The following is a 27,093-nucleotide window of genomic DNA, read 5'->3' as shown; positions in this document are numbered from 1 at the left end:
TCTCACAACATCTCCATCATCTCGAAACACTTGGGGAAATCTAGGAAACGATGTTCTTCAAAAGGCAAAGAATGGAACTTCAAACTTCAAATCTTCAAATAACCTCAGGAAACTTTTAATTGAATGACTTCATTAAAATCACAATCTATCCAAAAATACCACCTATAATCAACCTTACTGGCATTGAGGTAACTATGTTTTCTTGAATTAGCAATCGTCTCTTTGCAACATATGAAAAATACTATTAATGACAAGAAGGAAAGTCATGTAAGTTGTAAGAAGAAAATTCAATTTGCCTTAGGTGATGGTCATTTGTAAAATATTTCTGTCATACCCACAATGAAAGCAATCAATGTTTAAAGCTTAAAACCCATACACAGAGTTTAGAGAGGCTCCTTATTCTACATAGTTCATCCTTGCTACCACACATCTGCCACTTTGCTCTCACAACTCCCACCTTTGGGACCAAAGCCTTCATTCTGCTCCTAACTTCCATCTCCTGAGGGGCGAGAATCCTATTATGAAATTATTGAGCCCCAACCACAAGTACGTGCCAGAGATATAGAATTCCCCTTATTAAAATCCACCATTAAGATGTCAAAAGTACAGAGTATATACCATTTCTCTGTATGCTTTTAGTCTCATTTATATGTACATGGAGGCAATCTTATTTTATAGATGCTTATGCAGTTTGAATATGCACGCGCAAATGGGAATAATGAATGAATGATTTATCAAAAATATTATTGGTCTATTTATGAAGTACTGTACCATGATTAGTGAAGACATTATTATTGAAAATAGAAATCTATTTTTGAAAATGCACTCCATAAAGATTGAACAAAGTTTTAAAATGCTCCAGGGAAAAATAAAATTAAAAGGAACTTAATATTTTCCCAGTCAACATGTCTCCTGAGATGAATATAAAGTTTGCAAAGATTTATGCAGCCCTTTAAAAAAAACCTGTTGCATTTACAATTGAAACAATATTGAATTGAAAATATGTTTATGAAGAAGTTTATACTTCAAAATCACTATTAGGTGTCTTGCTTGTTTAAAGAAAAAAAGTCTTGATACAAAAGAAGAGATGATGTGCTTTGTTTCATGCCTGAGAACCAGTGTGCTTATTTCATAAGTGAAAAAACATGTAAATTTTTTTTCATTACATGATTCTTTGCTTATGAGTACTTAATCACAGCCACATTTGTTGGATGAAGAAAACATATGAAAAACTGCATGGGCTATTTCTATGCAATATTATGTTTCAGGTTAGTGAAGAAAATACAGTACTTTATGCTATTAACACTATATGCTGACTTTGGATTCAATATTACCTGATATACAGATGATGTTAACCAATATTTGGATGATGTTGACACTGACAGTCTAACACATACAAAATGCCCAACTATAATTTTGGTTCAATTTGCTTTTGGGGTTAAAAATACTACTCACACATACATAGACATAAGTTTATTTCTAGACAAAAAAGAAAATGATAATACCGATACATTGTCTAACACAATCTGCTCAAAGTAAACCTAGTAATCTCACTATCTGATTTAGACTGCAGATATATCTTAAAGACATGAAAGAGTTCAACATGGTATACCAGGTATTTCTTTCAATTTCATAATAGCTGGGATACTTTTTACACTGATTCTAAGTGTCTCTTAAAAACACACACACACACACACACACACACACACACACTCCCCCCCCAAAAATTTAAAAAAATCTCAGAGTAAAAAATTTAAGATAGGATTCAAAATTTAAAGAATGATGCAGCTTATTAATTTTGAAAATAATGAAAACTAAATTAAACGGAAAATGGGACAATGAAGTGTTGTAGAAACTAAGTCATCTTAAAAATTTCCAGAAAATACATTAGAATCGATATTGATTAAAACATCATTATTAAATGCTAAAAGGTAACATTTTTACATTTTTTATTAATACCAGTTAAAAAACAAAATTCTACTCAATTCTTAACCTAAAGTGTTCTTGCTGTAATTTCATTGCCATTCTCTTGTTGTTCTTCCCATAAAAATAAATGGCTGGGACAGAAGTGAAATGACATGTGTTCCAGTGTTTTCTGTCATTCAGTAATTATGCATTACCATTATGTCCAAAGATTGCCCTCTAGTTACTTTCTTCGAGAGTTGCTCAAAACGGGCCTTGTGACTCTACAAAGAGAGTTTCAAGGGGTGATGTCAGAGGCCCATACTCCTTGGGGGCAGCAGGGTGAGATTAGTCACGCCTCACTTTTTTCCCCATGTCTTGGTCCTATGGACATTCTGTTCATTTCCAGTATCAGCCAGCTCATCAGACAGGCCCTCCTTTTCCTTTCTCCATTTGACTATTTAGGTTTCATATTTATCTTGAGAGCTTTTTCCCATGAGAATGAATTGCCCAAGCAGACTCTATGTATATCAATGAGCCAACAGATGATTTTCTTTGCAACCACCATATCAGTAAGATTAGCATTCTGTATGGTTTTAAGTCAGTGATCTACACTGCTATGGCTTGACATAATTCCTGCCCTTTTCTACAGATACACACAGACTCATTTCTGTAAAGATCAGTGCATAGACATATTTGAAGCCAATGTTTAACTCTGTGCTAAATTAATCATATAGATTATTTTAAAAATCTTTATAATAACTCTAGGAGAAGGGTATCAATAAACGTATATTTGTATGGAGATAAGGGAACAATCATATTCATTAGGTTTTCTATTTTTTTTTTTTTTAGATAAGAATCTCACTCTGTCACACAGGCTGGAGTACAGTGGCACAATCTCGACTCACTGCAACCTCCACCTCCCGGGTTCAAGCGATTCTCCTGTCTCAGTCTCCTAAGTAGCTGAGATTACAGGTGGCCGCCACCACGCCTGGCTAATTTTTTGTGTTTTTAGTAGAGATGGGATTTCACAATGTTGCCCAGGCTGGTCTCGAACTCCTGACCTCAGGTGATCTGCCCGCCTTGGCCTCCCAAAGTGCTGGGATTACAGGCATGAGCTACCACGCCAGGCTAGTTAGGTTTTCTTAATGGAAAGAAATGAAATTCTTTCAACCCTATTAGAATATATAGCAGGATTAGAGGTAACTGATAAAACATTGTGCCAAGTAAAATACATATACTTACTGTCATTGTTTGCGTTACAGCTGAAAAACACCTAAAAAAACTTTCCTAGCTTCATCAAGGAGATATACATTCAAAGTATAACCATTATTCCATTATTAGCTGACACACTATTCTCTGTCTAAAGATTCACCATGTAAATATATTCTGAAGTCAAACATGATTCAGTTATTAAATTTATTTGTAGCATGGTAGCACTTCTGTGGCACTGTAGTAACTTTATGCTGTAAACTAGACCCTTTAATACGTGGTCGGCAGTTCCTTTCTAAGCATCATTGCCATGGCCACTAACATTATCATTAGCCTTTAGTATCTACTATTATCTAAGACTCTGTGTTTTGTACCAAAAACACAAAGTTCCAGAAAACAGTGTTCCTGGATAAAGGCTCAGGGTTTGTTTTCTATGTGTCAAACGAGTGGAAACTTACTTAAGGAAGAGAGAAAGGGCATCTGACTTTCACTTAGCAGCTTGAGTCAAGCTCTATGCTAAATTATTCATATACATTATTTAAAAATCTTTACAATAACTCTCTAAGATGGGTATCAATGAACACATATTACAGTTGAGGAAGTTGATGTAAGAGATTTCAATTTAGTAATCCAAGATCACATTGCAACCAGAAGGTAAAGGCTGGAACATGAATCTGAAACAAATGGACTCCAAAGACTGCATTTTCCAATCCTGTCTGGCTTTGCCAATTAATATTAAATTGTCACCAACTCTCTCATTTTATGAGAATAAAAATGTGAGTCTCATTTTATTGAACCTCTTCTTTAAGACATTTTCTATATTTTTAATTATCGTTTGTGGCTCTCCTATAAATCCTACACAAGTTTTATATATTTCTCTAAATCTGACTAATTCACAGCTTGAGACAATTATGGCAAAGATCTAAGAAAGGCAAATAATACCTTTGAAATTACAGAACTTTACAGAAGAAAATATTTTTACCAATTATTCAATTTAACCCCCTTATTTTATAAATAAAAAAACTGTACCCAAAGATTTCATATAACTTATTACCAAGAAATTTTCTATTAAAGACTCTTGTTTTCTAATTCCAGATACATGGTATGAAATTAGTTCATTTAATTCAGTCACTTAATCATTCAATGCATATCTATTTCAGATTTTCCACATAGAAACACACTGTCGTGAGCATCAGAAAAAATGAGGCACCATAAGAAGATATGGTATTTGTAAACTTAGTGGGAGAATAGGAGATGAAAATTGAAGTGCATGCTGTGTTCTCCTGGTATACTCTGATAAACTGATGTAAAAAGCTCTAAAACTGTGGGGCGCAGTGGCTCATGTCTGTAATCCCAGCACTTTGGGAGGCCGAGGCAGGTGGATCACCTGAGGTCAGGAGTTCAAGACCAGCCTGGCCAACATGGTGAAACCCCATCTCTACTAAAAAAATACAAAAATTAGCTGGGCATGGTGGAGGGTCGCTGTAGTCCCAGCTACTCGGGAGGCTGAGGCAGGAGAATCGTTGGAACCAGGGAGGCGGAGGTTGCAGTGAGCCGAGATGGCACCACTGCACTCCAGCCTGGGTGACGAGAGCGAAACTCTGTCTCAAAAAAAAAAGTTCTAAAACATCTGTTCTCCACCTATCACTTTTCATTTCATTCACCTCACACCAGCACCTTTGCTTCTCATTGAATATTCTAAGCTCAGTCCATCTTCAGGGCCTTTGTACTATCTGCCCCTTCTGTGTAGCATTATTTTCCCCTAGGTAACCACGTGATGCGTATTCTTATTTCCTTCAGCTATCTGCTCAGACATAACTGTGCCACACAGGGCTTTTGTTATCACCTTATGTAAAATAACATATTTTGTAACAATTGTTTGTTTCCTGTTTCTATCCTAAAATGTCAGCTCCATGAGGGTAGAGCCTTGGGCTGTTTTAGGACTTAGCACATTGCCTAACACATAGCAGGGGGTTAGTAAATGTTTGCTGAGTATGTCAATGAATAAAACAGGAGACGTATTTGAAGATCAAATTTAAGATAGTTCCAAGAAAACTTTAGTAGTAGTTATGAAAACATTGCCTTTATTAACCCTTTCTATGCTACAATTTAACATCTGCTAAAGGACCTTGTGTAATGTGTTATGCAAATTGCAGAGAAAATGCTGATGTGTTGTAGGGTTTCTGCACATTCACAACATCCCACTAAAGATTATTGTGAATATGATTCTATAGACTATCACTCTCACACCAAGAAATAATTTGGAACATTAATTCTGATTTTTCAGTTTAAATGATAGCAAGGTTGCATATGCCCATGTGCCGAAAGAAGTAGACGTTATATTTATTACTCTCCTGGGACTGATTATCTTAATAGGATTCATTATTGATATATCAAATTATTTATTAAAGCCGTCTAACTCACTAATGTTTTCCTATTTTCTTCCTCTACAAATTATTAAAATTATTCGTCATGTCCTGTTAAATAGGACATTAGTCTATTACATAAGCATCATAGGCTTCCAAGGACTAAGTCTCAGTTCTCATAGTAAGCCCATAATATTTACTAATCGAATAACTAGTATGTTTTTCAATTCATTTCCATCAAGGCCTTGGATATTTTATTTGTAATCCACCTTCTCCTTTATAGTCACTGTTTAGTGTTGTTTATATTTATTAAAAACAAAAATAAAGAAGGAAGGAAAGAAAAAAAAGGAGAGGAGAGGAGAAGAGGCAAACAGGGAGGGAAGGAAGGAGAGAGGGTGAGAAGGGAGGGAGGGAGAGAAGAAAAGAAAGGTAAAGTAGCTAAGAAAAGATCAGGCCCAGCAATTCCACGTGGCCAGTACTTCTGCAGTGGAGCAGAACCATTCCCGTGCTGCTGAGAAGGTACCACCAGTCACTGCTCACTGCTCACCTGGCCCTGCCCACACGTAGCCAGCTTTTCCTCATGATAGGAATCACCCAGAGCCCTTGTTAAAGTGTGATTCCCACAACTTCCTATGAAGATTCTTGTTCAATAGATTTGAGATAAAGGGGTCCTGCAAACTGTCCTTAACAGGACTAAATCAATGGTTATCAAACTCTGCATTGGAGTCACGGAGAGGGCTGGTTAAAACACAGATTGCCCCACCCCAGAGTTTCTGATTCTGCAGGTCTGGGGTGGAGCCCAAGAATTTGCACTTCTAACGAGCTCCCATGTGGCACTGATGTTTCTGGTCGGGAAAATCACACCTCGAGAACCATTGCACTAGATCATTCCTATAACCAGGTGAGTTTGGAAGAAATCACCACTGTAACAAATTTCTCTGAAGCTGTCATTGGAATGACGTATTATGTTTTTCTCTAACCCTGTAATTACCCTGATTTAGATGTCACCAATAATTTTCTGTGAGTCAGAAATCAGTTTCAAACACATCTCTGTGACCTCGATATAAAAAGAAAGAAAGGAGTCCAATGTGCTGCTCTGTCTTTATCAAGGTAAAAACACTAGTTTAAACCGTGTAGATGCTGCCAAAAATGCCTAGCTTCTATACTAGAAAGAGTTAATACAACAACAAATCAGGATAAAGAAGTCTATTAAAAGAACACAGACAGCTTTCAATGTCTGTATTCCTGGGTCAGACTCCGGTCTCTGGTATGTCACCACGTAGCACCTATTGGAATGAGCAAGAGCTAATTTTTTAAAGCTGATTTAGACACGCCTATTATTTAGAGATCCAAATTGGGCCACCGGGGTTTTAGGAATGGTGCTTCACAGCCCAGTGCAGCCACTATAAACTCAAGTCAGTTGCATCACTACTTTCCATGAGGAATTTAAGGGGTGTGACTGCATCCTTTCCAACCCTGCATTCCACATGTGACAAAACCGATCCAGCTGTTTGTCTGAAAGAAATTCCTCACTGTCCTTAAATATTAAAAAGCAAGTGGAGATCCATCCTCAGGGGCAAGTCTCCAGCTGGAACCTGGTACAGGCAGTTGCGAAACAGAGACAGTGCCCTGGAGAGCATCTGCTTTTGAATTCTTACCTCGCCACAGGGGGGTTAGCCCCATCTTGTTTTTTGAAATGGCAGATTCTGGATGGAGGGTGATGACTTGGCCCAAAGCTCTTGAGAAGTGTTCATCCACTACTGACCCAATGTCTCCCTGGAAATAAGTGAAAAGGACACAGCGAGAGTTAAGGTACTCCATCTCGGCAGGCTGGTCTTTCTCCTGCTCCTCCTCCTCCTCATCCTCCTCCTCTTGTTTGCTGGGAAGGGTGACTTCCAGAGAGTCCTGCATCTTGCTGAATACCGCTAACTTCTTCTGGGATGGAATAAACAAAACACAGTATCAAAGACAGTTTGTAGAAAAGCATTCACTAGTTAAGTTTTCACTTTTTAAAAAAAGAATCTAAATATTAACATATGTTTGCAAACTGATTCTTCTTCATCTGCTTTACTCCATCTTTTTCCTCCCCAAACCAGTTGCCTCCTTCCCACACTAAAAAAATAAAATAAAAAGTCTGTGATTCTACATCTGGCAAACGAACATAAAAGCCCATTATCAAATAGTATATTTTCAAAACAAGATTTTGTTGTTGTTGTTGTTGTTGGTTTTTTTTTTTTTTTTTTTTTGTTTGTTTGTTTGCTTTTTGTTTTTTCATCTAGCTAGGCCAGCAGGAGAATGACTTTTTTTTAAAAAAGTTTCTCTTCCCAGTTTTGGTTTATTTTTAAAAACGTAATGTACAGCAGTGTTATGGTTTAGGACAGAGAGGAATGACTGTCTGGGGGTGGAGTGGAGAAGAAAAGAACTTTTCATAAATAAAATAAACTAAAATAAAAACAGGAATGTAGCATCTTATAAAAGGATTTGGCAGATGTGCTGAACTCATTTCTCAAAAATCAAACTAAAATGGCAAAATAAGTCTGTGTGAAGATGCATTTTGCATGGAACATATTTTTCAGATGTTCCACTTACCATCATTATCATGAGGGAGAAAGGTTTTATTATGGCTTACTGAAAATATTATAAAATACTAGTAGTGGGTTAATGTTTCAAATAAAATGAGAAAGATTTGTTAATTTAAAATGTTTAAAAACATTATAATTCTAATAATAATATACATTATTTCAGACATGTTTCTAAAACTTTATATTTATCATCTCACTTAATCTTTACAATTCTATAACATGGCTATTAATACTATCCATATTGTAAAGATTAAAAAGCTAAAGCACAGAAAAATTAAGTTACTTGCCAAAAGTCACAAATCATGTAAGCTGCAGAGTCAGAATGCATAAGAAAAACATACAGGTATAGACATGTGTGTGCATATATATGTTCTGGGGAATGGCAGGGAGGGGTATCTAGAGTATAGATATGTGTGGTGGGGAAAGGCAGGGAGGGATATCTAGAGTAAAAAAATTACAAAAATGTATTTTGTATTGTTTTTCTGTGTAATATGTTTACGGTTAATTGTCATTTTCTTATTCCTGCTTTTCAATATTTCCAAACATTTTTCACTGAGCACATATTCCATTTATTATCAACTTCAGTGCGAATTACATATAAGAAGATAATGCTAAAGATTATGAAATGTATTATTCTAGTGACCAAATGAGCTTTCTCTGTTATCTTTATGTCTGCAAAACCTGATCCTTGATCATACCATTTTTTTTTTTACTTTGAAAAAAAACGCATGCTGGAAAATGAATGTGAATAGAAAAAGATAAATCACTCCAGAATACCCAGTAATTTTTCAAGTGTTAGCAAAATACATACCCCAGACTCTATATTTCTAATGTAATTACTAACTTCAATATCTATAGCTGCAAATTATAAATGCACCATTTAATAAATTGGTCCCTTTCCCCTAGCAGTGAATATGTTGTTCTTGCATAAGGTGAGAACTGAAATATTCAGAAATACTATGAACTTCTAGTTATCATTTCAGGATGGTTATTTATAAACATATGTTTTGCTTTCATTTAAAATTTGTGTCAGTATGGTTATGATTTGTTGATGAATAGATAATTCATACTTTGTAAGTGAATGTGCCTTGCTGATGAATAGGTGATTGCTTTTATTTCTCATAATCTACCTCTGCACAGATTTGAACATATTTATATTTAACTTCAGTAGTAAAAACACCATAGAAACATATGGTATGTGTAAAATGAGGGAATCGAACTAAATAACCTCTAAAGCTATTCCTAGTTTTAAATTCCATTATAAAATTAAATGAATATTATGATTTATTAGTCAAATCACAGTGCTGCTTCTTCGGGTGCATGTGTATTTACCTAAAACATGTACTGTTTTAATCATATGCACACACTCTCTGTTGAATATTCTGGCACATTAGAAAGCAGCTCTATTTTTATGTGAAAAAAAAATCCTAAAACCTATCTACATGGTGGCATCATTGTCCACAAGTGTTCATTCTTATCCGTGAAACTAATTTCTTTTTTCTGTTAATGTCCAGCTCAGCATCAGTTTGTGAGAGTGGGCTTTGCATATAAATACTCTATTTGTTTAATTGTAACATTCATTCTTTAAATAGAAGAGCCTGGCTATGTTAACAATCCAAATAAAGTTAACATTTTATTTTATCCTTAATTGACAGCAATTAATTCTTAGATGAAATGAAATTGGAGTTATATATACGTAAAGGATTTGAAAGCCATGAGTTCTGATACAAATGTCAAATAGTATTCTTATCAATACTAGCAATCATGAAATATCAATTTTAAAATCGATATTTTAAATCCATTAAACTATTGTATTTAAACTATAGAATTTCAATTGATTTAAGATTTCACAGTTTTCTAAATGCTTCATAATATTGTGTTACTTTTCCTACCAATTTTTCAGTGGTTGGATAGAAATAAACTAACCTAAAAATTATATTTTTCAATATGCAATGGAAAATAGTAAGCAAAAGCTGCCCCTGCATTAAAATGCCTGTCATCAGTTTATTTTAGAAAAAGAATTCTCTCAATGTATGCATTCTTTATATTCTTTTTATTTCATATATGAAATATATGTATATTTACATAAATATGTATACTGAAATATTCCTTTTTGATACAGCAAATATATATGGTTCTTTAAAATATTTATACTGATTCCTCTAATTAAATAAAATTTTTTGGAATGATTATATACTTTCTTTTTTCTTTTTCTCTCTCTCGATTATTTGAGCCCGTTCTTTTACTAATTAAATAAATTTGCTAGAAAATTATCAAACAAATAAAATGAAAAAAGCTTATATCTACAAATAGGCAGGACACAAGAATGTCTACCATTGCCACTTGCAATTTTTTTTCAGATAAAGTTAGGTTAATTTTCACAGATTATAATGAACTAGTTTAAATATTTACGTTTACAACACACACAATCACACACACACTCACATACACAGACATTTATAGCCTCACAATCAACAGTACTGGTTAAAATAAGAATCTCAAAGTATCCAAATGGCCTGATAACTCACTAACGTGCTAAGGTTGAATCTGCATACTTCTTTTTAACATTAAGTGTGATCATGAAGAAAACAGAAATACAGTATTTAAACAGCAATGGATTCAAATGCTGCCATTCATCCCATCTTAATTTCATTCTCCATAGACTCTGGTGCCTCAACTACTTTCTAATGTCTGTGTTCTGTTGACTGTAAATCAATTTGTTGCTTTTTTTATTTTTATTTTTTGAGATGAACTTTTGCTCTTGTTGCCCAGGGTGGAGTGCAATGGCGCGATCTTGGCTCACTGCAACCTCTGCCTCCCGGGTTCAAGTGATTCTCCTGCCTCAGCCTCCCTAGAAGCTGGGATTACAGGCGCCTGCCACGATGCCTAGCTAATTTTTTGTATTTTTAGTAGAGATGGGGTTTCACTATGTTGGCCAGGCTGCTCTCAAACTCCTGACCTCAGGTGATTTACCCGCCTCAGCCTCCCAAAGTGATGGGATTACAGGCGTGAGCCACTGCGACCAGCTCTGCTTTTTTTTTTTTTTTTTTAACTAAGTATTTTGCTCATGAGCGCTTCTGCCACATTCTGTATTCACTTGGTGTTTGCTCCTTCAGTGAAACTTTCCTAGTGTTACATTCTTTCTTCGGAATAATATATAAAATTCAAAACATCCAGACTAAATATGAAATCATCAGAACCAAGATTTCCTGATCGAAGTTCACAATGTAATCTAATTGGTATTTTTCTCAAAATGCACAATCACTTCCTAAAAAATCCAGATTTCTCAGAAATATTTATGTTTTTCTTAGAAGACCCTGCAGAAATGTTAACACAAATAAAGTCATCTAAAGGGACTTTAAAGACTACAAGTTGTTTTTTTAAATGCACATTTATGTCTCTTCACCGTAGTTATGACAATTTTTCCCTCGGTAAAATGACTCTGGAGTAAGATGAAACAATAAATGGGTTAATAGTTATAAAGTTAAAGCTAACTCACAAAGAGGTTAAAGTATCAGTGTGGAGAGTTCGCTTGGGCAGTACAGACCATATCCAACCACCACACTGCTTGCCATTAGGCACAACAGCAACAAACTTTCAGCAGGAATGTGCAGGGGAAGGATTTGTCTGACAAGAGAAAGACTTCCATGTCAGGAGCCAAATACCACTAACTCCCCAAGGCTTAAGCCTACAAAATGCCAAATGATTACCGTGCATATGTGGAAACTTTTTTTCCTAGGGAAACAAAAGTATTTTAATGAATCACTGGAGTCTTTGGATATTTAGAAACAGATTTAAAAAGAAAATCTACTGGCTATCTTTTGAAAATACAATGATTCTTTTATATTCAAAAACATGATTGGAGCTATAAGAAGAAATCACTATCCCAGGGTAAATATTTCAAAATCATAGAGGACATAAAAGCAGCACATTACTCTCTGACCATATATATTTTTTTCTTTTGAGAGAGGTTCTTGCTCTGTTGTCCAGGCTGGAGTGCAATGGCGTGACCACGGCTCACTGCAGCCTCCATCTCTCAGGCTCAAATGATTATCCTACTTCAACTGGGACTACAGGTGCACGCCGCCATGCTGGCCTTATTTTTTATTCTTATTTTTTTGTAGTGACAGGATCTCACTATGTTGCCAGGGTTGGTCTCAAACTCCCAGCCTTAAGTGATCCTCCTGCCTCAGCCTCCCAGAAATGTTGGGATTACAGGCAGGAGCCACGGTGCCTGGCCACATATTTCTTAATTTACTTGGATAACAGATTTTGGTTCTTAGTCTATTTGGAGAAGGATAGGTCAGGTTATATGAGGTTGGGTCAAGTTAAGGAACATATGTCACAAATCTTTTGTATGTTTCATTTCACATAACTGTCTTCTCACATACACGTATTTTGTCAGAATAAGTATTCCCAAGTAATAAGTTAATATGCAAATTACTGGGTCAGGATGGCCTACCTATAATAGTAAGTGGCAGAGATGGGATTAGAACCTATTTCTGTCTGTTTACAAAGCATGTACCCAGAAAATAGGGTAAAGAAAATGTGTCTCTATGATATTTATTTTAACTGAATAAACAGACAAACAGAAAACATCAGTCAGCATGGCATCACAGGCTAACTAGGGCAGTCTAAAAAAATTAGAGATTAAACAATGCCATGCTTTTAAAAACATATATAATTCTAGGTGAAATTGAACTCCTATGTCTAAGAATATATTATCTCCTTGACAAATCAGATACATAAAACAATTGTCTACAATTTTTCTGAAAATCCTATTTTGGAAATGTGACCAGAGTCAATCTGTGAGACAAAATCACACCTCAGGTTTCTGTGTGTGTTTGTCTGTTTCTGTTAACAGTAGGGAGGAGTCAACCAAAAATAATATAACTTAAGAGGATGAGTTACTTTTGAGTGCATTTGCCTCTAAATGATTCTTGTCATTATCAAAAAATCAAACCTAACCCCTCCAAGGAAGAAAAATTGCCAGTTTTGATGATGTTCAAAAAAATGTGCCACAGGCTTAGAGGCGATTTCAAAATTTACATTTCCAAAATGTTTTAAGCAATGATCATATCATGAGGGTATGTGTTCTCTCTCAAACCAACTACTTTGAAGGAGACAACAGTTTCCAACATATAAATTTCTAGTTAATTTGTATAATTCTATTACTAGACTTAGGGTATAATTTCATTTTTAAGGTAATTTAACCATTATTCATTAATTTATCTAATTGTCAATTAATACCTACCTTGTGTCAGAAATTATGCAAAGACTCGGAGTCACAAAGACGAAAGTCATAGCCTGTTCCTAAATTCAAACTTCTCATAGTTAGCTGGAAGAGTATGGTGAGGGCAATAATAAATAAAGAGAGCCTCATGGTTTATTTATATGGATGATTGCATTAGAATCTCTAAATGGCTAATATTCCAAAATTTAAAGGTAAGAAAATTCAAAAGATAACATAGGTTAATTACTAACTGTTTTCTTGTTTCTAAAGCAGCGTAGATGGGAAGGGAATTCAACAGAAAAAGAACTGAAATGGGAAAGAAGATTTGACCAAAACTATTTCCATGAGTCTGAGCAAGCCACTGAAGCTTCTGGCCCTCAGCTTCCTCTTTTGAAAACAAGAAACTTTGATTTGATTGTCTCAGAGGTCTCTCATCCAACTCTATATCTTAATAAGCAACATGCTGGAGCTCTAGACAAATTCACACTTAATTTTGGTTCTTACATTGGCTGCCTCTTCTGATATTTAGCCAAAAATACCCTACAGATCATTGAAGAATAATTTATTTTCAGACATGGGTCATCTAGCCCAATTCCTAGGAATTAGTTACGGTGCTTCCTTTATCTGTCTTCGTATTAACAAGAAAGGATACACTTTTAGAGTCCCCCTACTTCATCCTCCAATGACAAGTGTTTTGGCATACTGAAATCATTTGGTTTTAAGGAGAAATGACACCTGTTGAATTTAGGTCATTCTTTTTTTCTTCTTCTACTAAAGAAGGAGACAAGTGAAAAATGGTTCAGTTACCCCAGTTCAGACCACACTTGTAAATTACTGGCGTAAATCTGGTATCCACTGAACTAACAGTAAATATGGATTTATGAGTTGTTCTAGCAGCAGCTGTTTGGGTCTAATGGTTCAAGGCAGTCTTAGGTCTTCCTAAATGAGTAGTCAGAGCAGAGAACCAGCTGCTTAAATAGATGTGTTTTGAAAGGTTCAGAGCAGAGCTTAGCTCAAAAGTTTTGCTTTCACTGTCCCGGACAGAGCCTCAAATTCAACTCTTAGAGAGCTTTTGCTTCTTGAATAAAAATGTTTTCTTGGAGGTAATACCCTAACGTATTATCTGTTACAGGATATATTAGTTTTCAGATTTTTAAAAAGTTAGTTGGACACAGAGCCTATGCAAATGAGATCCAAGCTAAGCACCCAGGTCTTAGAATGACAGTCACCTAGCTTACAAGTTTGCTTTAAGATCTGCCTTAGGTATCATAAGCATAATAGTTTTATTCCCATTGAAAATTCCCTTTGCACAGATATGACAAATATATATATATACACACACACGTGTACACACACACACACATATATATATATATACACACACACATGCACACAGCCTAGCCTCTTCTGCAGTAGCCTGAAGAAACAGTGCATAGGAGAACAAGACTTTCCACTCTGAACACCTCTTTTACCATCTTACAGGTCACCTCCTTGCCATCTCTGGCTTTGTGAGATGTGAAATTTTACTAAGGGCTAGATAAGGTAGAACTTTCTTGCATTTAGCCAAAATACCCTTTACATAAATTTCCAGAGTGTCACCTTGTCCTGGCATTTTGTTTCTTGGTGAACACACCCTCACTCTGCATGATTTTATGGATCTCAATCTTGCCCTTACCATCATTATTGTAATCTTGATTCTGGTTGAGTGCCAGAGATAAGAGTTCAATTATTTTAACATTTAATTTTTCCTCTGGCTTTGAATTTTCTGGCTGGGAAGTTATTGGGAGAATGAAGCTGTGGGGCACTTTAAGTCTCTAAGTCTCTACAGTGAAGTTAATTTGTGTAGTGTGAAGTTATAGGGGCTGTTATTTCTCAAAGAAGTCCTGTATAAATTTTTATAAATCCACTTAAGTCCTTACTTACAGTTGCAAGAAAAATAGATCCTCTGCCTCAAATAAGTTGTCTGTGAATTGAAACTACTTAGGTTATAACTGTACTATTTTCTCTTAATGAATCTAAACTTATGTTGGAATAGCAATAATAGATGAGACACTTAACTGCTAATACCACTTCCTGTATTTTATTTTAGATAAATAAATATTCATTTGCTAAGTGGATATATTGTTTCATCAACAAGGGTGCAACATGGATAGCATAAGTCATTAGCATAATCCAAATGCTTGCTAAAGGCCTTTGGAATGCCTAAACTTAAAAAAGTACACTACCAAGGACTTGGAAAGAAACTCGCACTCCAACGCCAAAGAATCTACTGCATATTAATCTTCATTATCAAAAAAAAAAATGATTGGGGACCTAAAGACAAAAATAAGCCTATTGTGCAACAGCGAAACATTAAAAAAAATGAAAAAAGCTTTAGGAAACTTCATGGCATTGTACAAAGATGCTACACCGGAGAAAGGGGGATCTGGTGATCCTAATTTTGTCACCAGCTTTGAAATCTTTAGCCAGGCATTTCAGTCCTATAAAAATCCATTTTCTCACTTGTAAAAAGAAGAGTTGAAGTTATGTTTTTCCAGGGCTGTTTTCTCTGACAAACTGAATCTCAGAACAATTTTATGACTCAACCAAGGTAGCAGAGTCCAGAGAGAGTTTGAAAAAACACCTTACGAAACTTATAACTGAAGTTCTGCCTCCAAGGGCACTTAATTTTTTCAAGTGAAAGCATGCATGCAGATTCACCCAGCTGTTACCCTGGAAGAGGACAGAGTAAATATACTCTTTTATATGAAGCCCAAAGTGTGATTGTTAAAAATCCCCATGCACAATTAGAAAACCAGTGACTGTTCTCTGTCTCATCTATAAACTGCATAATTCTGAAACCTTTGACAGCATGTGCTGAGAGACTGAGTCAAGGATTCTCCTGAGGAGCTGTTAGAGACTGACATATTAAAGCCAGAAAGAGACGGTGGGCACAGGAAACAGGTCACCCAGCATCCCTCAGCAATTTTGGCTCTATAAACCCCACTGTAGGATTTATACCCAGCCATGCAATTTCTAGTAATTAATGTCAGGGACTATAAAATTTATACTTTGGACATATTTTCGCTTACTTTGACTTTTTAGCCCATTGTATACCTAAGTAACACACTGCAGTTCAAGCTAATATATACATACAGTTAACTAGGTTTTTAAAAAGACATTCACTTACTACCCACCTACAACATGCAATATGTTCAACCAAAACCTAAACTTAAATTTCCAGTGCACATTTGTGCTTATAGGGAAACAGGTGAGAGTACAAATGCCTGGATAATGAAGTTCTGTTATTTCCAAAATAATTCTCAATGTTATATGATCATTTGTTAAGAGGGAAAATATACCTGTGTTTAAAATCCATCATAATGAATCATTTTGATATAGTAATTAATAAGGACTTCAGAGCTATACAGTTTGAGGGGAAAATTAGTGGACAGATACACTACTACAATTGAATACAGAAGTAGTACAAAACTTTAATGCTGTCTTTTCTAGCATTTTTTAAATGACTATTAAAATTTCTTGATTGCTGTTACTTTTCTTTGCTCCTTTTCGTCTTTTCCTTCTCAAAAAATCAATTTTTCAAACTCAGTAGGAGTTGTAGCCCTTACTTTTCTCTCCCAGGCAAGATGCTATTAGGGGTCACTTCCCATGTACGGAGAAAACAATCTTCATGGATAATAATGATAAAACCTTATGGAATGCAAAAACAACCAAAATATGTATTCTCAGATGACTGCATTAGGGCCAAGTCAATATTAGTCTCACTTCACCCACGCATCACATAGTCTAAAAATGCTGTCAGCCTGATAAGAATTTCCTGATTTACTCTCTTTTCCAATAGAAAATGTAGGTCATCAAAATAAACTTCTGACACTAAAAGAACAGTAGTTACACTGTCAAGTCTTTTTTTTATTTCGCTAGCCAGTTACGGTCAGTTTCTTTATTTGACCATAAAAAAAAAAAAAGAAGAAGGAGAAGAAAAAAAAAAAGAAGAAGAAAGAAAGAAATTTTGAACAAGCCATTTTAGTAAAAGCAACATGAAAATTTCCAAGCACATCCCTATGGTTGACTCAGCCTAACACCTAGTTAAGCAACGTATACAAAAGCCCAAAATATAGAAGTTGATCATTATGTAACTAATCAATGTAGATAAATTGTTTTCTTTTTAAGAAGCCCATTGGTCAGAGTTTTTCTAATTTTTATTTTATTTTATTTTTTACTTTTTAAAATTGTTGTCTTCAGTAGGTTGATGGTGTTAGAAAAAGAAATGAATTTGGGGACCGAGCCTCAGGGCTATGGCAAACATTATATAAAGTTTTGGAGTCATTTCTTATGAAAACATTTATGATTGGTAATTCGCCATTTTCTCTGATACCGAATGTTATTTTCCAGCTCAAAAAAAAAGTGTTATAGTATTAACTCCACCACAGATTCATTAATTTCACAACCCAAAAAAAGAAGCCATATTCGAAACAACTTCTACTAGTTTGTTATTTTATAAGGGAGGAAAGTATCTTTCTGAACACGTAGAGAAGTTTTAGTTCGTTGCTCATCCACATTCCAAATGATAATTGAAGGCCTCTATAATATCAGAGATGCTTTGAAATGCTGGTGCTGCTGAATATATATTTTTTTAAAGAGGATAGCAAGAAAGTAGGGCTCCTTCCTCTTTTGCCCTAATTGGTTCTGGTTAAGCTGGTACCATTTAGCAGATGAATCTGGGGCATGTACCCTTCCAGAATTAGCTGAATTTCATAGTTCCTAAATTCTACACAGAAAGTTAGATTTCTTTCTAAAGAGTAGCACTGTAATTCTAGCAAAGAGACAGAGGTAGAGGAAATATAGAAAGCAAAAGGTCAGATTAATTAACAGCCCAAACCTATGAAGGTTTGCAATAAAACATGTGGTTCCTAAGAAAGTAAAAAGAAATAAATCAATATATTCTAAGGATGGTAATTTCCTAACCCAATCTAGTTATACTTTTTTTAAGTTTCTCCAAATCCACCCACCCTAATTCCCATAGTCTGAGGTGGACTCTATTTTGGTACAGTCCTTGCCACATACATTTTTTATTTTAATGTAGCACTAACTAAGCCTTGGCACACTCTCCGTTGTATCCAGAGAGTGATGTCCAAGGGCGCCTCGTGCCAAATTCCCCAGAACTCTACTGTTCCTTCTAAAGTAACTATATCATCTCCTCAGTTCTCGACCCCTTATTATGGACATCTTCAGTTACTCTTGGAAGAGTGGAGACTCAGCATCCAGAGATTCAAGGTAACCTTTTGGCCGAGGGACACACTGTCAACAGACTGAATACGTACAAACTGTGCTTTGCTGGAGTTAAAAAATGAATGAAGAACCTTGGAATCCATCCCTGTCCTCTAAGTCACAGTGACAGGGAGAAAGACTCTGTGGAGAAGTTCTAGTAACACCCGACAGACATTATGCTAGACCAGTGTTCCCCCATGAAAGTCCCAGATCATTTCGTGAATTCGCTCTCCAGGTAGCCTCCCCTACCTCTTGTCAGCGCACTTCATCTTCCTCATCAATAAACCCTGAAACATTCCATCTTTCCAAACAAGCAAAATAGTTGGTTTAAAGGAAGTTTACTCACATAGTCCTAAGATAGATGCCCTTGGTGAGCTTCAGAGAACTGAGTCCTAAGAGCTAGGGTGGCTGGGAGGGGCAGCCTCTGAGCTCCGGCGACCACAGCTCAATGAAGCCCCCAGCTGGGTCATGCCTCACCCACCCGTCCTCCCCTCTGCTCTCCCTTCCCGGCTCTCTCGGGATGGCTTTCTGCTCAAGGACGCTCCCGCAGGTCCCAGAGCATCCTCTGCGCCACGCGTGCCGGCGGGACGTCGCCGAGCCCCAGACCGATACTCTCGATGCCCTTCGCCCCCGCCCCCAGCAGGCTGCCCGGCCGGTGACTCACCTGCTGGCCAGGTTGGGGCGCCGGCTGATAGTAGGCTGTGGGGCAGGTTGTCGCTGCCATGGGGTTGGGCAGATACTGGGACGCTCCATACGGCTGGGGGTGATACATCACCTCCGCACAACTCATGGCAGCCGGGGCAGTGGCGGCCCCCGAGCTGCCGCCGCCGCTCTACGCGCTGGCGCGAGGGGCGCGGGCGCCGCCGCCGCAGCTGCCGCCTCTGTCGCTGCTCCAGCTGCTACTGCGGCGAAGGCGGGTCCTCGGCGGCCTCGGGCTCCGCGCGGGGCGCGGGCTCGGGAGGGACTGGCAATCAGCGGGGGCCCATGCGCGGGCACCTTCATCTTCAGCCCCTCCGGGTGTCCCCTGCCGCGCTTATATAGCGGCTCAGGGACGCAGCCTCCCACTGCGCCGCTGGGGCATTACCGCGTCCGGCTCCCGCGAGGGCTGCGGCGCCCACGGCAGCGCCAGTCACAGCCACAGCCCAGGCCCGGGTCGGACAGCCGTGGGGAGCCGGGCTCCGGTTTGCATATACACAATGCACGCCCGGGGCTCGTCCTATCACGGGTGCTCCCGGCTGTGCGAGGACCGGGAGGCGGGGGCGGAAGGAGGGGGAACGCCGGGGAGGAGGGGGAGCACTTTGCCTCCGCAGGCTGTGACGCGGAACTTTGCAAAGTTTCTCCAACTCTCTTTGCAGCGGGCGGGTCACCCTGCAGGGGGACCCCGGGGAAGGCTGGCTGCGGATTGGAGCGAAGTTTGCAGCCCTCTCCGCCTCCCAGCATGGGATGGTGGTGGGAGGGGAATGGTATGCAGAGGCTCCGCGCCCTCAAGGCTCGGCAGGTTCCCACCCTGTCTCTGTCACCTGGCCGCCAGGGCGAGGTCTTCCCAACTCCAAGGAGATTTTACAGGGAACACCAACTCAGAGGCTGGGGCCAAACAAAAGCCGAGTGTACAAAGGGGTATAACAGAGCAGGCGCAGAATACACGGGGATTAGCTCCTACATTAAAATAATCGTAAGTGAAAGTTAACATCACTGCAAGTGCGCACATGCCAAGAATGCAACACAGTTTTCCACCAGCAATCTCTGCTTTAAGTTTACATCTTCATGGTATGACACTGCTGTGGGATGTCCACCATTTCTGGCTTTTACAGCCTGGTTTTCACAGAGCAATAAAGGGTAGTTGATTAAGCCCATTCAGCTAATAAAGGTTTATCTAATTGCAATTGGATCTGACCCTCTCCAAAATGGGGGAAAAAAGTCTGTGAGAATATACTTATATTCTGACATAGTCAGTAGAAATAATTATATTCGCATTATTTTATTTATTTTGAGACAGGGTTTCCTTCTGTCACCCAAGCTAGAGAACAGCTCACTGCAGCTACGACCCCCAAGCTCAAGAGATCTCCCATCTCAGCCTCTGGAGTAGCTGGGACTACAGGCCTGCATTACCACGCCCAGGTAATTTTTAAAATTTTTTTTTTTTGTAGAGAAGGGGTCTTGCTATGTAACCTAGGCTGGTCTCCAACTCCTGGGCTCAAGTGATCCTCCTGCCTCGGTCTCCCAAAGTGCTGGGACAACAGGCATGAGGCACCACACTGGGCCTCATTTTATAAATGAGCAAACTCTAGCTCTGAGATTCAGCAGACATATCTCTCCTTATATGTAGGCATGCTCTTTTATGACTCAAAGCAATCTCTCATTTTCACAATCTATCTTTTCTCAGAGAAAAAGTCAGTTTGAAAGTCAAATGCACTAATGTTTTTATAGATTGAATTATATCTTCCCCAAAATTTATATATTGAAGCCCTAACCCACAATATGGCTGTATTTGAAGACAGGACATATAAGGAGGTGATAAGGTTAAATGAGATTTAAAAGGTTAGGCCCTAATCTAATAGAACTAGGTTCCTTATAAGAAGAGAAAACACGCCAGAGATACCTATCTCTCCCCCAAACCCCACTCCCTCTCTGCTCTGTCAAAGAGGAAAGGTCATCTGCAGTCGTAGTGAGCTGCCTACAAGCCAAGAAGAAAGGTCTCACCTTGAAACCAACACTGACCACACCTTATCTTGTGCTTCTAGCCTCCAGAACTATGAAAAAATAAACTTTTTTTTTTTTTGAGACGGAGTCTCGCTCTGTTGCCCAGGCTGGAGTGCAATGTCACGATCTCAGCTCACTGCAACCTCCGCCTCCCCAGTTCAAGCGATTCTTCCACCCCAGTCTCCCTAGTAGCTGGGATTACAGGCACCCACCATCATGCCTGGCTATCTTTCGTATTTTTGTAGAGACAGGGTTTCACCATGTTGGCCAGGATGGTCTTGAACTCCTGCCCTCAGGTGATCCCTCCACCTCGGCCCCCGAAGTACTGGGATTACAGGCGTGAGCCGCGGCGCCCAGCTTAATTTGTTTTTTTTAGGCCACCTAGTTTGTGGTCTTTATGACAGCCCTAGCAGGCTAATACAGATATACAGTTCTCATATATTGTTAATGTTTACATAAGTGTCTGTGTGAATGTCTAGCTACACAGATACATACACATGTATAAACACACAGGCATACACACACACACACGCACACTATAAAAATTGGATAGGAACTTTTTGCTACCCCGTAACAGCTTTTATTCACTCATTTTATCCACTGACTATTAAAAGCACATTTATTCAGGGCTTGCACAGTTTTTGGACTTTAAATTGTGCTCTTTGTAGTGCAAGAGTATTTCCAGCAATAATATATTTCATAATTTACTTTAAACATTTATTATTGTCTTTTCCCAAATTGACATTCTTTGATCAGATCCCTTTCGTGTGTTCCAGATTTATCTAGTCAATTCTTTCTAGGTAGCTCCACATAGGTGTTACATAAGGACCTCAATCCTAATAGTATGGATAGTCTCACGTACCCAGTTTGATCCTCTTTTTTAATCTTCATCTCTACTGAAACTCCCCCACTACCAGTTGCCCCAGCTGGAAATATGGGAATCTTCTGGCACTCCTTCCTTCTCCTCACAGTCCCCACACCTGGTCTTGCAGTCAAGTTGACCCCAAATTTTCCATTTCTACTGACTCTCTCCTTATCTCTGTTGCTATAATCGTTAGTTTGCTCGGCATCTCTCACTCAGACTCCTGCAAGAGACCCTTAGTGATTTCTGGGCCCCAAGGCGAACTTTCTTCCTGTTCTTCATAGTTTATACTACTCTTTAATGACCCAGGCACTGTAAATCCAACTGTGCAATGATGATTCATTCTTCTTTTAAAAATTTCACAGTCACATCCCGCAGTCTGTACAAACAACTCTTTAACCTTCAGATTCTGATCCCTGCCCATGTCTCTACCTCCTGCGAATGTTTACCAGCTATCTGAATTGAGATCTGCATTCTGCGAAGAAGCTGTGGTACTTTCTACCAGCATGTCATTTTACATATGTGCAGAGCATTTGCACCAACACATCCCCCACCCTCTTCACTTGTTAACTCCTTCTTGCTCTTCGTGTAATTGTCTTCCAAAACATCCGATGAGGATCAGCTTTAATGCTCCTGTTTTCACCAGCTCTTGTACTTTTAAGAATACTGCTCCCATCATACAAATAATTAACTACTTGATTTGAAGTTGCTAATTTGCTTGTCTCCCCAATATGACCATGGCTGCTTGAGGGGAAAGACTGTGACTTTTATCTCTAAATTTCAATCATATTACGTCAGGCTTAGTAAACATTCTTTGAATAAGTAAAGTATATAATAAGAGGAGAAACAAAAACTATTAGAATAACTTACAGATTCTTGGTGGGGTCTGAGCACATATGAAATCAGTGAAGACTATAATGTAGAATATGATTTCAAACTCTGTTTTAGTCTTTCTACTGTATGTTAGATTGAGAAAATCCTTATGATGTTAAAAAAATAGGACCTAGAATATAAAGTGACTGAATTAGGCCACAGAGCAAGTTTGTGAGGACAGCCACTGCTCAGTGCCAAACCTCCTGTTCAAATGTTTAATGCCTCCAACTTTTTTCAAATAACTTATATCTGTAGTTGATTTTTTGTACAATTATGAGTTCAATATCCGTCTCTTTAGCTAGACTTTCGTTATTTATATCTTGTTCATCTCCATATCTAACACTTAGAAGACATTCTATATATATTTTCCGAATGATAAAATAAAGCCAGAACTTGATTCAACGTGTCCATACCCCTCATTGCTGCATCTTCCATGCTCCCTATGGCCTCTAGTGTGTTGCAAGTATTTATTCTATGACAAAAAAAAAAGTTATTTGGTACTAATACGTCATGTACACAAAAGTCTATAGGTGTTTGGCAAAATCTTCCTACAATGCAATATCTTTTTTGATACCATTCTTTCTTTCTATATTGTACTGCTGGAAGAAGATAAGAGAGTAAAGATTAATTCTACCTAGACTTAGAATCTACAGAAGTGGACAGAGAGAGAAAATAGCTTGTCAAAGGCTGCAGTCTTAGTGAGGTCATTAATAAAAATTCTGATAATTCATGTTAGGGAAATCTACATTTGAGTTCTAGTAGGAAAGCAGATGTACCTGACCTCTCCTGGGTAACTATTTAGGGTTTTATAGTGGAAAATAATAAAAAGGATCATCAAGCTTAAAACATCCTTTTTCATAGATAAGTAAATATATGATCTGATTAATGTCTTCTAGGGAACTAGTGGCAGAACTAAAACCAAAGTCCCATTTCTCTTGACTCTTGATTTAGTTCTCTTTCCATAATTGCATAATAAAGATATATAAACAAATATATATGCATATGTATATGCACACATACATTATACATGTGTGTACATATTCCTAGATATTTACTTATGCATATATATATATATATATATATATATATACACACACACACACACATACATACACGAAGGAAGAAGTTTTTGATCGGATTGTCCTTGGGTCAACTGGGAGTTGAAGAAGAGGAGTGTGTTTATGGGGTGGGGATGTGGGCCAATTGCATTTAACAAGAGTGAGTCACTCAGATCAGAGAATGTGATCTGACCACTGGTGTACTCATTGTCATCTCTACTATGTAAGGGTGTCACAATTACTTGGAAAAAGCAGCAATGGTATGGAATTTAATTCTATGTAGTTCTGAGCTAAAGTTCCTCAAAGTTTACCCTTCTGTGATTTATCCTTTTACACTACTCCACCGCTTTTCTGGTTCAGTTCTGATGTGGCACCTGATCTAAATAAATGGACTTAAACATTTCCAACTCTTCTGAATTGTGAGTTTACAGTCACTACATTTTTTCCCCCACTACCAAATTTCTCAAAATGTTTGTTTCCAAATTCTCCAACTGGAAATTAGTGAGGTGGACCACCCCCCGCATCTAGTTTTATTTGGAGGGATAACTTGAAGTGGATTTTCCTAATATATTTTGGAATAAGACAGGGTAAAAAGTGGGGCAGCTTATTTTTTGAGTGGTGACAGCCTTCCCTGCCTTTAACTTGGGATCCCAGTGTAAGAGAACTCCCTGGACCCTGCAGTACATGCATGTAGATATCTCAAACTAAATATTTAAATCTCCTCTACCTGCCCCCTGCTACCAAACAGTTGAGTTTTGATCAGCCCTTTACCCTAAGCTGAGCCCACTGACAATGCAGACTGCTCTAGGAACCAGGGCTCTGCGGAAATGGGCCTGCGTCATCTGTGCAGGAAATTGTCAGGTCTTGAGTAAAGAAACATAGTTGTTCTAGGCAGAATTATGCCCCTCCCCAAAGATGTCCACATTCTAATTCCTGGAACTCTTGAATGTTCTGTTACTTAGAAAAGGGGAGTTAAGATTGCAGATGGAATTAAGGCTTGCTAATGAGAGGATTTTAAGAAGATAAGCCTGATTCTCTGGAAGGGCCCAGTGTAATCATGATGAGGCGGGCCTCCTCACATAAGGGAGGCAAGGGACAGAGGAGTCCCCCATACTGATGCAAAGAAAGGAAAAGGACTCTGCAGGCCATTGCTAGTTTTGAAAATGGAAGGGAACTGAATCATCAGCCAAGGAATGCAGACAGCCTTTAGAAGCTGAAAAAGGCGAGAAAATGGGTTTTCCTAAAGTCTCCACAAAGAACACAGCCCTGCTGACACATGTGAGCCCTGTTTTTGTACTTCTGATTTGCAGAAGCATAAGTTACTAAATTTACCTTGTTTAAAGCCACTAAGTTTGTGGTAATTGGTTACAGTAACAATAGAACCCAAATACAATGGTAGGATGGTGAAGGAGACGCTGGAAGAGGTTTTGGGTGAGCAATTCCCCTTTGCCCTACAATTTCCTATGGGGAAAGTCATCACAGGAACAGAGCTAGTGAGGGGTACTGTAAAGCTCAGGGCCAGGGAAGGACTCTAGTTGCCTGGATCTAAGAGTGGTATCAATGGTGCCAATAGGATAGAAGTAAAAACAGGAGGTCAAAACTTGCATGTAAGAATGAAGATCATTTTAATCAGTTGTCATTCGGGATCACCTGCCCTCCTCAATGGCACTGCAACTTTACTATGTTTCTCTAAAGGTGCTTACCCATATCCTCTTGCAACTATTGCTTCCTGTCTTGTCCACCATTCTCATATCTGTCCAATTCAATTTTATCTACGTTCTCCATCTCTATTCTCTGTTTTGCTCCATCACCTCACCAACATATATTAAGGTCAGTAATACTGAACATGTTGCCCAATTCAAAGTTAACTGTTAAAACCTCATCCTAATTGATGCTTTATAAATTTTGCCATTGTGAGTTAATCCCTTCTTAAAATTCTCTCTTCTATTGATATCTTTTCATGGTATCCTCCTGTCTGTGTCTGTTTCTTTATACTTTGGCTGTTCTTCCTGTTTGCTTTGCTACATCCTCCTCTACCTAAACTTTAAACACTGAGTGTCTCAGTATTTGGTGCTTGCTGTGCCCTTTTCTCATCCTTAGGTAGTACTTCTTGAAGAGATTTTATATGTACTCTAATTCAAGGTGTTTTTTCTTCTTTTTCCTGATGAGTTTACAACATCTGTTGAAGTACTCCCTTCTCTTATTAGTGACTCTTATGAGGTTGTTAGAGTACACCTCATATAAAGACTCTGAGGCTGGGGTTTCAACTGTAACAATTAATGATGAACTACTTTCAATCTTCATGGTTTGATTTATTTAATGAAAAATGAGACTTTAAATATTTCTGGTTGACTCAGCAGAGACACACAGCAAATGTTAGCACCTGCTTCACACAAGATTCTCATTTGCTGGGAGCCCAGCCAGGGTTGGCCAGGACCCTCTCTTAGCACCTCTATCTACCATTAGCACACATTCCTGAAAGAGTCAGCACACTCTTTCTGTTAAGTGGTTTTTTTCCATAATTTCATAAAATTTTTTCATATTTTTTCATGAATTTAGCTGGAGTTACAGGATTTCACTAGAAGGCATACACACACACATATGCAAATATACGTGTATGATACTATATTACTAGTATATTTTATAGATACTTAAACATAGAGGAATCCAAGATGAGAAATAGTGAGGTGAGATGAAAAGATGTCAAGACACTACTTAGGATCTATCAGCAGAGTGAGGTGATAGATATGTTAATTAACCTGATTTAATCATTCCACAACATATACATATTCTACATTCTACAATATATCATAACATCATATTGTACACCCGTAAGTGTATACCATTATTATTTGTAATTAAAATAAAATTTAAAAAAATACAGGTTAGTCTAACAAATGTTCAGATAACATCACCTCATCATTTATGTGCTGTTAAAACGTTCATTATTTTTAAAATATTAGCAAAGAATATGTACTTAACTGTATAATAGGGTTATCTGTCTTCACAAATGACAGACCTTGAGTTCATTGCATAC

General features: G+C 37.9%; 1 protein-coding gene across 5 annotated transcripts in view; it reads right to left on the bottom strand.

The window, feature by feature from the left end:
* The window catches only part of VGLL3 (vestigial like family member 3), a 56,976-nt gene extending 37,609 nt beyond the window's left edge, over nucleotides 1-19,367 (bottom strand). For all 5 annotated transcript variants that reach the window (XR_009213365.1, XR_009213364.1, XM_058438184.1 and 2 more), the window contains exons 1-2: nucleotides 19,228-19,367; nucleotides 7,139-7,415 (exon numbers count right to left, since the gene is read on the bottom strand). Coding sequence is in view for 3 of the 5 variants with exons in the window: in XM_058438184.1 (XP_058294167.1) it covers nucleotides 7,139-7,415; nucleotides 19,228-19,353 (403 nt within the window). In the remaining 2 variants the exon portion in view is untranslated. The remainder of the gene's footprint in view (nucleotides 1-7,138; nucleotides 7,416-19,227) is intronic.
* Nucleotides 19,368-27,093: the final 7,726 nt, after the last annotated feature.

The sequence above is a fragment of the Hylobates moloch genome, unplaced genomic scaffold (assembly GCF_009828535.3).
Source record: "Hylobates moloch isolate HMO894 unplaced genomic scaffold, HMol_V3 SCAFFOLD_4, whole genome shotgun sequence".
NCBI lineage: Eukaryota > Metazoa > Chordata > Mammalia > Primates > Hylobatidae > Hylobates > Hylobates moloch.
Note: the sequence above shows the minus strand (reverse complement) of the source record. Positions and strands in the feature narration are given on the sequence as shown.